Source organism: Notothenia rossii (assembly GCF_949606895.1).
Source record: "Notothenia rossii genome assembly, chromosome: 7".
In the NCBI taxonomy this organism is placed as follows: Eukaryota; Metazoa; Chordata; class Actinopteri; order Perciformes; family Nototheniidae; genus Notothenia; species Notothenia rossii.
The window spans coordinates 52162841-52175252 of record NC_136905.1 but is presented as its reverse complement, the minus strand read 5'-3'; the positions used below and the strand labels follow the sequence as shown (position 1 = coordinate 52175252).

The 12412-nt window shown below is 40.0% G+C and overlaps 1 protein-coding gene across 2 annotated transcripts; it reads left to right on the top strand.

Annotated features, from left to right (window-relative positions):
• Positions 1 to 337: 337 nt before the first annotated feature.
• Positions 338 to 9482, top strand: LOC307013894 (uncharacterized protein). Of its 2 annotated transcripts, none has more exons than XM_079641499.1 (2): positions 338 to 4963; positions 9058 to 9482. In XM_079641499.1, exon 1 carries the CDS (start codon positions 2416 to 2418, stop codon positions 3409 to 3411), a length of 996 nt encoding a protein of 331 aa, XP_079497625.1. In that variant the 5' UTR covers positions 338 to 2415; the 3' UTR covers positions 3412 to 4963; positions 9058 to 9482. The 2 variants fall into 2 exon arrangements, with proteins under 2 accessions (XP_079497625.1, XP_079497624.1); XM_079641498.1 differs by having other exon boundaries at positions 338 to 8321.
• The last annotated feature ends 2930 nt before the right edge of the window (positions 9483 to 12412 follow it).

The window sequence follows — 12412 nt, the reverse complement described above, 5'->3', positions numbered from 1 at the left end:
CGAAAGATCAGAAATCCTGTGTGCAACTGTGTTTCTTGTCAGGCTGATATTTTCAAAAGCTTGACGCTTTTCAGGGCACACAATCTCTGCAGCTGTCAGCATGCATGTCTTCACAAATTCACCCTCGCTAAATGGTTTTGAAGCCACTGCAATTTCATTAGCAATAAGGTAGCTGGCTTTCACTGCAGCATCGCCGATTTCTCGGCTATGAGTAAACACAGACTGCTGTTTTTTCAGACCCGCCAGCAATTCCTTCACCTTTTCGCTTCTCTGTTTTCCTTTCAAGTTATCATATTTGTCGGCATGTTGAGTCTCATAGTGGCGACGAAGGTTATATTCTTTCAGCACTGAAACGTGCTGCGAACAAACCAAACACACGGGTTTCCCATTCACTTCCGTGAATAAATAGGAGGATGACCATTTTTCTTGGAAAACTCTGCACTCTGTGTCCACTTTTCTCTTTTTTGATAGCGACATTTTGGGGAGTGAGGAAGCCAAGCACGATAGACTGTAAACACAGGATTACTTCCTCAGCCCCGTTATACATAGTTTGCTCGCTTCACATAATTGCTATTGCGACACCCAGTGGACACATTTAGAACAGCAGTTTCTTTCATTGAAAAATTGCAGCTCTTTTTATTTTTTATACTTTCCAAAATCATCTCGCGGGCCGGATTAAACTTGTTCACGGGCCTGATCCGGCCCGCGGGCCGTACGTTTGACACCCCTGGTGTAGATGAACGTTGAGAGTAGATTGAGTTGTTTTGTTTTTCATGCTTTTCAAAGAAAGTCATTTGAACTTTATTATTTTGGGGAAATAAACAGGAAGTAGGTTTATGAACCGAAAGTACTAGTTGATACATTTGAGAGGAGCTACAAATAAAACAGCTCCCCTAGCGGACCTAATAAGTATTACAGTTAATACATTCTTCACCACACTGCTAAAGATTACATGTGGTTTCTTTGAATTGAAGTATTGTAGTTGACACATTTTATGACCTTTGCATAATTTCATAAACTTGAGTATACACTGTACACGGTTTATTTGGGTTTGCAGCATATTCCTATTTTCATATTACAAAGTGAAAACCATACACTGTTCATTTTTATTTATTTATTCAGATTTTAAAAAATTGCATAATTTTAATTTCATTTGTCTAATTTTGATTTTGATTTTCCAATTTCAGTTTTACAACATTTACATTTATTTTTCCAATTTCTATTTTAAAAAGTTGAGTTCAGATGACATAGGATATCTTTGTAAAGAATACAAAGGTACTATTCAGAGGATTAGTAATTCATTTTTGATAACTTAATAATATTATCCAAGTACTTAAACATGTCGCCAAAAGACACCAAGTTGAGACCAGTCGCAGAGCCAGGCTCAACTGCAGATATCAAGGAAAGGGTAAAAATCAGATCAGATTTAACAGTTCCAAGTAAAAGACAGAAGACATGGAACCCAATGGAGAAACTGTTAGAACAGTGTTAAACGAGAGGATTGATTCTAGCAGATGATCAACCTGGACCAACGGAAGCCCATAGAAAAGCTGTAGTTGAACATGAGAATGCTGAATACCTACAACAGGAAAAAGCATGGATCAAAGCCGGACAACCCTCTTGGTATGGACCTGAAAACATTGCTATGAACAGAGCTGAAAAAAGAAAAGCTATGGTTGCAAGTCTGGTATTCCATCTGGAAGATGCATGCCAAGGATTGACAAACAGCTTACATGTGGTAGAACTCAGCAGAAGAATGGAAGAGAAGACCAACAGAAGAATGGAAGAACTCGGCAGAATAATGGAAAAGGAACTTGGGAGAAGAATGGAAGAGGAGACCAACAGAAGAATGGAAGAACTCGGCAGAATAATGGAAAAGGAACTCAACAGAAGAATGGAAGATCAGCTCAACAGAAGAATGGAAGCAGAACTCATCAGAGGAATGGAAGAGAGACGAAAAGCAGATGAAGCACATAATGACATTATTGAAGAGAGACGAAAGGCAGTTGAAGGCCATAATGACATTATTGCCGAAAGACAAAGGGAGGAAGATAAATACCAAACACTTCTGGCGGAAAGATGACAAGAAGATGTAAGATTTCAGGACATGAAGGCAGATAGACAACAGAGAGAAAGGAGAGAACAAGAAGAACGAAGAACTCAAAGAAAACGCACTACTCAAACTACTCTCCTGACTATTCCGAAGGATAGGGAGATGAAGATGACGACGGCGGTACACAGTCTGAAACCAGTAGACACTCCCCATACCATGAACAGTCACAGCAACAACGCGGTTTTGCATCTCCTCCTGAGAATAATAGTAGCGACGAAAGTGAGCAACATTACCCTGGGACATGCCCCAAAACGAGAAGAACCAAGAAAACTAAAAGAACCAAGACCGGTGCACATACCTCCATGCCATTGATAGCGGCTGGAAGAGGAGGATTTCAATACCAATCATGGACTCACAGGGACATGGAAGCATTAGTGGCAAAACTACCTCCACTCACGAAAGGAGGTCAGAAGTGGGTGACTGATCTGGAGAGATACACAGCCAGAGACCACCTGTGCTTGGGAGACATGAGGGCCCTGCTCGGACGGATTGAAGGACGACTGGAAGCAAGAGCAGTAGATTCCGAGGCCAATTGCACGCACGACCCAGATGACACTTCATTCAACTACATCAGGTCGAATTATTGGGCTGCTATTCGTCACATCTACCCGACAACACGCAGTTTACATGCCCTCACCGGCTTGAGGAAAGGCACGGAGGAAAACATGCATGCCTTCCTGAAGAGATGCGAAGGAGTGTGGGAGGACTGTACTGGAGAACGACATGACGTTTCGCCGGCTGTCACAATGCTGTGGAAGGACGCGGTCATTAAAGCCCTTCCCCAATCAGTGCAGGCACGCCTTAGAGATGTGGTGGGGTTAGAAGCTAAAATCCCAGAAGAATGGAGACTACATCTCATTCACCATGACATCAAATGCCAGGAAATAACAAAGGAAGATGATGAAGAAACAAAGAAACTGGAAAAAATACTTTTGAAGATGCAGGTAGCTGAGAAAGATACTGAAGCTAATCAGATGGCCATACTAGCAGAGAAGGCAGGGTGGACACCTCCAACAGTTCAAACTCAGGAGGAACCAGAGAATCAAATGCAGAACCAACAAAGCGGAGGAGGAAGTGTATGTCCACAAAACCAAGTTCAGCAGATACCTGTGTATCTTCCTACGCAAGTACAGCCACAAGCACCACAGTATCTTCAACAGCAGACACCTGTGTATCTTCCTAGGCAAGTACAGCCACAAGCACAGCAGTATCTTCCCACACAATTCCAGCAACAGCAAATACCTGTGTATCTTCCTACCCAAGTACAGTCGCAAGCACAGTTATACACTCCCATATAGCATCAACAAAAGGGACAATGGAGAGGAAAGCAACGCTCAAGAGGAAGAAGAGATTGCGGCTGCTTCATATGTGGTGATTGTAGACATTTGGCCAGAGATTGCCCCAGTCAGCAATATCCACCACAAGGTATCACCTCACAATACAGAGGAGAACCAGTGTTAGATATGAGAAAAATTGAGGCGGAAGCATATGCCAGGGCCATGACGAATACTTCTGTTGGACCAGGGGATTGGGTAAATGTGAAAATCCACAAGATGAACTTGTTGCAACCTGTATGGAGTGGACCGTGGGAAGTTGTAGAACGCACTGCAGATGCACTCCGGATCAAAGTTAAAAAAGGAACATGTTGGCACCCACTTACACAGTGTGTAGCCGTACTGCCACATTTCCAGAAATGGCACGGCAGTTAGAACTGATTTTGGAAAACTGGTACAAAACAATAAGGAATCGAACATTTTTAGGAACGACAGCACCAGGAGATGAGTAAACTCAAGAACCTGTAGAGTATAAATACATAGAGAAAAACATTTTTACACTCGAACTGTTTGCATATCATAGACAAGGAATTAAGAATATAAATAAATGTTCACCAAAAGTAATAAGTATAATGGAAAGTAGACATAGGCCTACACTTGAGTCAATGATATTACTGAGATCTGATTGGTGTGCTCTGCAGGTTTACTATTGTTCTAAGTAACAGTGGGATTTAGAATATTGGAGAGAGTGTGGAGATGTTCTTTCGTAGTGTGTGAAATATGTGATGCTTGAAACATGTAGGTATTCCAATTTATAGGAGAAAAATGGTTTCCTGAAAGAGTTATGTTGGGTAAATATGTAGCAATGGTTAAAGTAATTATTGGAAGGAATTTGTGTAATATCATTAGTAGACATTAATGGTGTTGTTTAGATGGCATTTGACAACTAAGACAGATAGTATGATTAGAAAAAGACAGAGTGGAAAGGGTTGGATTTATTTAACCTCAGTGTGCTAGACTTTTTATAGGTAATGCGTCCCGAGACCTGGACTCCCCGTCTGCATCAGAAAAGCTACGACCCCGACCCTCCAAGCAGACAAAAGACCTAACCCAACAGGAGACTCCTCCTTCTCCATCGAACAGACAGAGAACCAGAGCTGAAACAACGACAACAACAAGCTCCACCTGTGGCATCCAGAACCAAACAGCTTGCTGACATACACAGAGATACTCTCATCAGTCCCTCAGACAGGACATGAAGTTCCAAGCTGAGCCACGAGATTTGGCACAAGAGCAGAGTGTGGGACATGAGAGCAGAATCCGCCCTCCATAAAAACAGCGAAGAGACTGTAAAGGAGGAGATGAAATGCAAAGCAGTACAAGAACAGTGGCATGATGTGGGCTGCAGATGTGACTGGGCCAAAGGCTGCCTAAAAGAGTTACAGTGGATGGATTCAAGAGCTGATGGACTGAAGAGAAGACATAATCAGAGGAGTTGGCATGGTCGATTAGAAGTGAGGAGGCCGGGGTCACGGCTTAAGACAACCAGGGGAGGAGAAAAGGAAAACGGGAATGAGTGAGTTTACACATAAACACACTTATTCACAAACGCACATTTAAAGAACTTGAATTAACTTCATAAATATGTAAAGACAGAAAGATTTATTAACCATGAATTAATCAATTGGTAAATTAAAAATAGCAGGAAAGAGGACACTCTTAAAGTAAAATGAGAAAATCATCCTAAAACACACTGAGGGATAAAGGGGGAGACATGATAGAGTAGAACCATATTCTTCAATCTTTTATTCATGTTAACAAATCATTCTTTAAGAGATTTGTATTCACGTGTGAATAAAGTAGTGATCTCATTTGTTACAATATTGATCACCATTAAAAGGATAGTTTTAGGAACCACTCTATAAGAAAAATCTTTATTTGTATGGATAATGTTAAAGGGAGAGCTAGTGCCAAGCCAAATATAGTATTCCAATCTAAAGTATTGATTTCTCCATTGTAGCATAGTTATTACCATAGGAGGGCTTTAGGATGAAAATACGAAATGACTTCTGTTTTTAAATCCTTGATAAAGGAGGGAGTAATTGTTACATGTTCGGACACCCAGGCTTCCACACACTGCTAAAGAGTTTAACATTGTTCTTTAAGTGGACCAGAATTGAAGATAAATAAGTATAATGAGCTGCACAGATCCTAGTAATTGTTTGACTCAAGATAATAGTTATGTACACAAGTTTCTGAATTAGATCCATTAGACATTGTAATACTAATTAGGTGTAAATGAATTGCAGTAGTAGTAGTACTATAAGGAAGTGAGTTTTGTACCAAGTTTCAGGAAAGATGGGAGGCAGAAGTCCAAATGGAAAGTTAGAACCATCTTGAAAATCATAGTTGAAATCGTGAATGAATAAGGAATGGCGCTCCACATATGACATATTTTTGTAGATAAAGGGTACCCGCCTATGCTGAAATACCTCTGAAAAGACTCTGCAGAGCACGACATGGCCAAAAGACTGAGACCAAATGACCGTTGACCCTGACTGACAGTGTGACAAAAGCACTGTCAATGACTGACCCTGGGGTGTACCTGACCAAACCTGACTTGACAACCAGACAGTGTGAGTGTGAATGAATGCCGGCATGTGATCAGTGTAACTGCATGATTCTAAAACAATAACTAACCAAGCATGTTTTTGGACTAACACATTATTTTGGAGCTCCAAGGGAAACAAAGGTTTCCTAAAATTTCCACAAAAAGGGGAAACCGCACATGTGACCCGTTTCTAATCTACTTGATGATATTTTACTCCCACAGGAGTTGGCGGTTTGCAAATTGTAAAACTCAAACTAAAATCTGAAGATTCTGTTTCTTTTGGGCCTGAAAGACGGAGAGAAACACTTATTTTCACTGAAGTGTTTACTGTGGAAATAATAATAATGGATCTAAAATTGTAAATAATGTTCGTTATGTCCCTAACCAATATTTACCTGAAAGTTTTTCCCCCTCCCCATTACTGGATTTTGTTACACATGAGTGCATGTGTAAAAGGGGGGAGTGTGTATAATGTATAATGTCAACATGGTTGTAAATGTAAAATTCACAATTTAAATGTTTCTTTTAAGGATTGAAAGAAACTTTCCGCCCCAACCCAAATGTTCAAACTGAGCATTGAAGATAGTTTTAGAATTAACCTGCTCCATATCTAGGGATAATATACTGTTTGGTGAATGTTGAGATGTTTCTAATATTGATTGAGTTATAACCGGTAACACAGATGCAGAATCAGTGGCCAAGGGGCTAATGCGAGAGATGTAATTCCAGAATGGAATACAGAAGAAGTTGACCTGTGATAATGAAACAATTTTGTAATATTTCAACAGATATTAAAGTACCTGAGATTTGAAATGTAGAAAGAACATATTACAGTTAAGCTAACACATAGTAATGTAATGAGACAGAATTTAATTTAGACAACATCTTGTAACTAGCCTGGTAAAAGAAGTAAAAGCCATAGACTTTATTGTTTAGGTCATTATGGGGATATACATTTCATTTAAATTCATAATAGAAAGACATTTGATGACAGTATGTTGGATTTCTGTATTCATTTTTCAGCTTGATAATAGACAGGTAGAAGCAGTATTGCCAGGTGCAATCGATGGGATTTCTGCACACGATCCAAGCAGAGAATGACGTACCTTACAGGACAGACACACTCAGGAAATCATTCACTCTGACATCATCATGACTTTAGTTGTTTTTGAATCATAATTAAATTGTATTACATAACGTTAGTGTGTTTTTACCACAAACAGGAATAGTTAATTGTTATATTAGATTTGAGAAAGATTACAATTTAGTTCAACATGAAGATGTTTTTTGTTTTGTAACATATGCCAAGTAGTAGGATTCAAGTATCAGCAGGTTCTGAATTATTATTCCTCTGTCCCACAACCAACAAGAATGTGGATGGGGAGAACTATATCTACTGGAGCCAGCAGAGATTCGTAAATTGCACCGGAGACACAGTAAAAGGATGACACAAACAGTTAGATAAAAACAGACCGATAGAATGGCGCTAGACTTGTTTAAATAAAGAGTAATATTTAGCTATTTTTAGATAGTTTAATCCTTCTTATACTTTGTAAAAGAACAAGTGCCTTTACACCAGATACAGTATGAAGAGGATTTATGATGTGAAAGGAGGGCGTTAGACGTTTTCCATACCAAGCTAATTGCTGCTATTTTGCGAAGTGACATTAAAGGTTTAAGATAGAAGTTATGCACAAATGAAAAACTTCATATTTATGATGAATATGTATTCTTATTTGTATTTTTTACTTTTATGAGTTATGTACCATTCAATGTTCGGATGAAGAACTCATTGATTTCAATATTATTTACATACCTTAAATGGTATGTAAGGAGGGATTGTTAGAAATTAAAATCAATGTTGATATGGCGTAATTTGAATTAAATACACTATTTGATTTAAATCAGTTTTATTCTGAAAAACCGGAAGTTCTCACTATTAGCTCGTCACTTCTGGTTAGCATTTAGCATCTGGCGGAATCATACGATTTCAAACCTTGAACCAAGGTGAAATGACATGTGATGTTGTACAGTGAGCACACTGGGATTAGCACTCATTTATTGACGCTGAATAATGTGTAGCAGGGAATGTTTAAATAACCACAGACACCAGAATGATGCAATTTAGCTACAGAAAAAGGCAGGAATTGCATTGGACCCGCCCCCCGACGACGCCGGCCAATAGGAGAAGACCTCAGATGACAACAGGAAGAGCAAGCCAAGAATTGATCTCTTCTACCCCCTGACCTGTACTGACCGGTCGTTGGATGTGGAGAGCGCCTCCACTCGCACATTTCATTTTGTACACCACCGCATCTTTTGTGTAATTAAATGCTGTTAACTTTTATAAGCTTCCCATGACTCTTTTCAGTCTCTCCTGTCTTCAGGGTTCTAGAATTGCTTTCAAAAGACAACAAAAAGGAACCATTTGGACATGGGTAAATGTAAATATTACAGTAATAGTGTACTGGCAATGTTGGGGGAATACCGCGAAAATGAACAATAGGTTTATTGATATATATTTTTTATCGATAGTCATGAACTTTTTCTTGGGACAAAATAGATCCTCCATTAGCAAACGTTTACTCTGTGTTAACATTATTTTTGGTGTGTAAAAGTGAGATTACATGTGTAGATGATTAAATTAATCATTTATGCGTCCCAAAACGGAGACATTTACAGTTGCTATAGACATGTTTTTGCCATCATAATTCGAGTTCGAGTACGAGTATCATACTGTTCTGTACAGATGAGGCTGTCATAGATTTATTTATATGTGTGCCAGTGATTATTTTACCGTCCTGTACAGATGATACTTTGTAATCAGATGTAGCCTATGTATATGTGTGTCTGTGATGGTATACTGCATGTAAAGTAACTGGAAATACCTGTGTGTGTGTGTGTGTGAGTGAGAGAGAGAGAGAGAGACTCCTGTCCAACCTCCCAAACTTTCTTTTTATGTGTGCATTGTTATTTGTGCTTGAGCAACCTTTTACTTGAACTTTATTTCAATGAAATTAGTTGTAATTATTGTCCTACATTTTAATTTGTTTTAACAGAGATGTTTCACAGCTGCCTGGGCCTAGTGGCCCACAGGCGGCGTTTATCCAGGAGCCAGAACATCCATCTGTGCCGGCCCCCAGGTAAAGATCTACTGTGGCTCAAGGGCCTTCACCAGAGCCATCACCACCAAGGACCAGCAGACCAGCATCACTACAGCTGCCTCCACCTCCATCTACGGCTGCCACCAGGTCAAGATAAAGATAGCTTTGTTAGTTATTCTCGCGACCAGGAGAGAAGCTTTAAAAGTAAGGAGACCAATGGAGTCTCTGAGAAGGTTCAAATGGGTACTTTAATTAAAATGGCGCGGTAATGTTACAAGCAGAAGATGGTTCGGAGAGAGGAAAACAGCTGTCTCCTCGGCTTCTCGAGAGCGAAGAAAAAGGGCAGAGAAAACACACTTCTGCCGTTTAAATATCCTCCCATAGCTCCTCCTTGTATTGCAAGTTGGTGCTGTAGGGGGACCTCCCTCCTCCGATCTTCAATGTTTGTTGTTGCTCATAACAGGATTCAGACATTGTACATTCAATATATAACTAAACACGCCTTTCGTCCTCATATTGTCTTTCATGGCTTTTCATAATTGCATTTTAAACGCTGTAATCAATACTTTACTGGAAATACTTCACGGCAGTTATCATTTCCGGTAGTTCCGGATGTTGACATAAGCTACCCACGTCTGTAAACAAAATGTATTCAAATAAACTGTACCTTCATTTAATATTCAGCAATAATAATATCTTGACGTCTATAGTTGTAATGTTGAAATCAGTAGGTTTCGGTGTGCTACTAAATTCACTTCTATAGGAAATGGAATATTAGCGACATGCTAAATGCTAACCGGAGATGAAGGATTTTCAGAATAAAAGCTGGACAACTGGTTGTGCGCGAGAACTTCTGGTTTTTCAGTATAAAACAGCATTTAAACTGACGGTATGTTTTAAACTAAATTATGCCATCAAAACATTGATTTTAATTTCTGACAGTCCCTCCTTACACACCTAAAAGGTGTGTAAATATTACTGAAATCAATGAGTTCTTCATCTGAACATTGCATAGTACACAACTCATATCAAAAACATACAATCACAATGGAATGGTTCAATAGCCTTAATTTGACAAAAAATACAAAAATACCTTGATTGTGCTCAAACATAAACGTTTTTCCCTTGTGCATAATTTCTAGTGTTTACATTCAATGTCATTCTTCAAAATAGCAGCAATGGCTTGGTATTAGAAAAAAAAATTCTCCCGCCTTTCACAGAAACTGTTCTCATACCACGCTCAGTGTTAAGGCACATGTTTTTACAAAGTGTACAAGAAACAAACCATTTTAGAATAGCAACAATTTATAAAACATGAAATCTACTATATTAGAATAGTATAAAATAATAAAGAATACAAATAAACTATCTTGGAATAGTGTAAAGTACATTGAAAAATTAAAATAAACTATCTTGGAATAGTGTAAAGTAAATTGAAATGGATTCACTCCATTTTAGCATTTTAGTTTGTTCACTTCTTGACATGATTTCATCATTTAAAGTATCACTTCGGCTGGACATTCATTGAACAATCTCATCTCTGAACATCCATATCATTTAACATCATTCAAACTAACTCATCATTTTCATCAACATCTGTATACGGGGGTGGTCGTCCTGTTCTGCTAGCATTTGAAACTGTCCCCCCATGAGATATTGACCCCTAGCGTATTCCTGGTTGAGGGCCCCAATAATCAGTCGGTTTGCTAAAGCATGGATGTATGTCGAGAAACAACAACAGCACAGTGCCAATATCACAAACACACCTGAGACAGACATCAGTCCACTCAGTAAGAAATCATTTTACTTCCCCAGCCAACCATCTAAGAAACACTTATCTTTCTTCTCTATTCCACTGTTGTCTGCTAACTCCATGCTCAAAGTAGTGAGTCCCTTCAGAGCCTTGGTTACTGATCCATCAGGTGAGGTATTATTTGGGATGAAAGTACAACATAATGTTCCAAACATGTTGCATACACCCCCTTTTTCTGCCAACAACATATCTAGGCCCACTTTGTTCTGCAAAGACATCTGGCTGGTCTTGTCCAGTTGCTCATTTAGTCCCTTCATCGCGTCTATGGAGTGATTTATGAACCGCTGCTGATTGTAGTAGATATAGTTAATCCAGTCCACATTCTTATTTACGGTGGGTCAAAGGAAAAATGGATTCTAACCCTGCTAAGATCTGGTTTCTAGCTTTAAACTCCCCTGGGACTCCCCTGGGCACCCCTATGCTGTCCATGTACACCGTGGAATCAAAACTCCCTCTAAAGACTGACCTTTTGGCCCTGGTTGCTTTGGGTTGGACTGCCATAATAATAATAATAATAATAATAATAATAATAATAACTTGAATTTATATAGCGCCTTTCATAACCTCAAGGTCGCTTTACAAACATACACATAAAACAGGGGGGCAGAAATGGAAGTGTAAGTGGGGGGGGGGGGGGAGTGAGTTATTGGGTTGATTTGAAAATGTTGAGAGAAGGGGCGTTGCGGATTTCTACAGGGAGGGAGTTCCAGAGGGTGGGGGCAGCGACACTGAAGGCACGGTCCCCGAAGGTGTGGAGGCGTGAATGGGGAATGGAGAGCAGGCCGGAGTCTGAGGATCGAAGGGTGCAGGACGGGATGTAAGGGTGGAGGAGATCTGTGAGGTACTGAGGGGAGAGGGCATGGAGGGATTTGTAGGTGAGGAGGAGGAGTTTGTAGGTGATGCGGGACTTGACCGGGAGCCAGTGGAGGTTGAATAGAGTGGGGGTGATGTGCTGCCAGGGCTGGACTGCGATGTTTATCAGTTGCTCGGCCGTCATTGGTACTGCATAAAAAGGCATCACTAGCTGTACCAGAGCACAGGTCCCTGTCCAATCCTGTGGTAAAACTGAGTACATGGTTTTAGAGCCACAATACTACCGCACATCTGTTCTGGGATACTGCATAATGGGCATAGCTATACCTGGGAGAAAATCCTGGTTCATTACAACCGTTGTAGAATTGCACCACTTAAGAGTTCCTACTTCCGTACCTTTTAGGTAGTCCCTTGTGATGCAGTCATAAAGTCCCTCGTAGGACGTGAAGTCAGGTGGAATGTCATTCATTTTTACCACTGGATACTTTTGTGCAATGTCGACACGATCTGCTGGGGATTTTTGTCCATAGAGTTTGTACATACAGAGCTGTCCTTGTGGGTTATTGTGGGCGTTAAATGGAAATGGCACTGTTCCCAAACTTGATCGGGCAGCCGCACAGGCCAGACAGTCCGCCATCTTGCTCTGCTTAACAGAATACACAACCCAGTCTAACCAGGAATTTG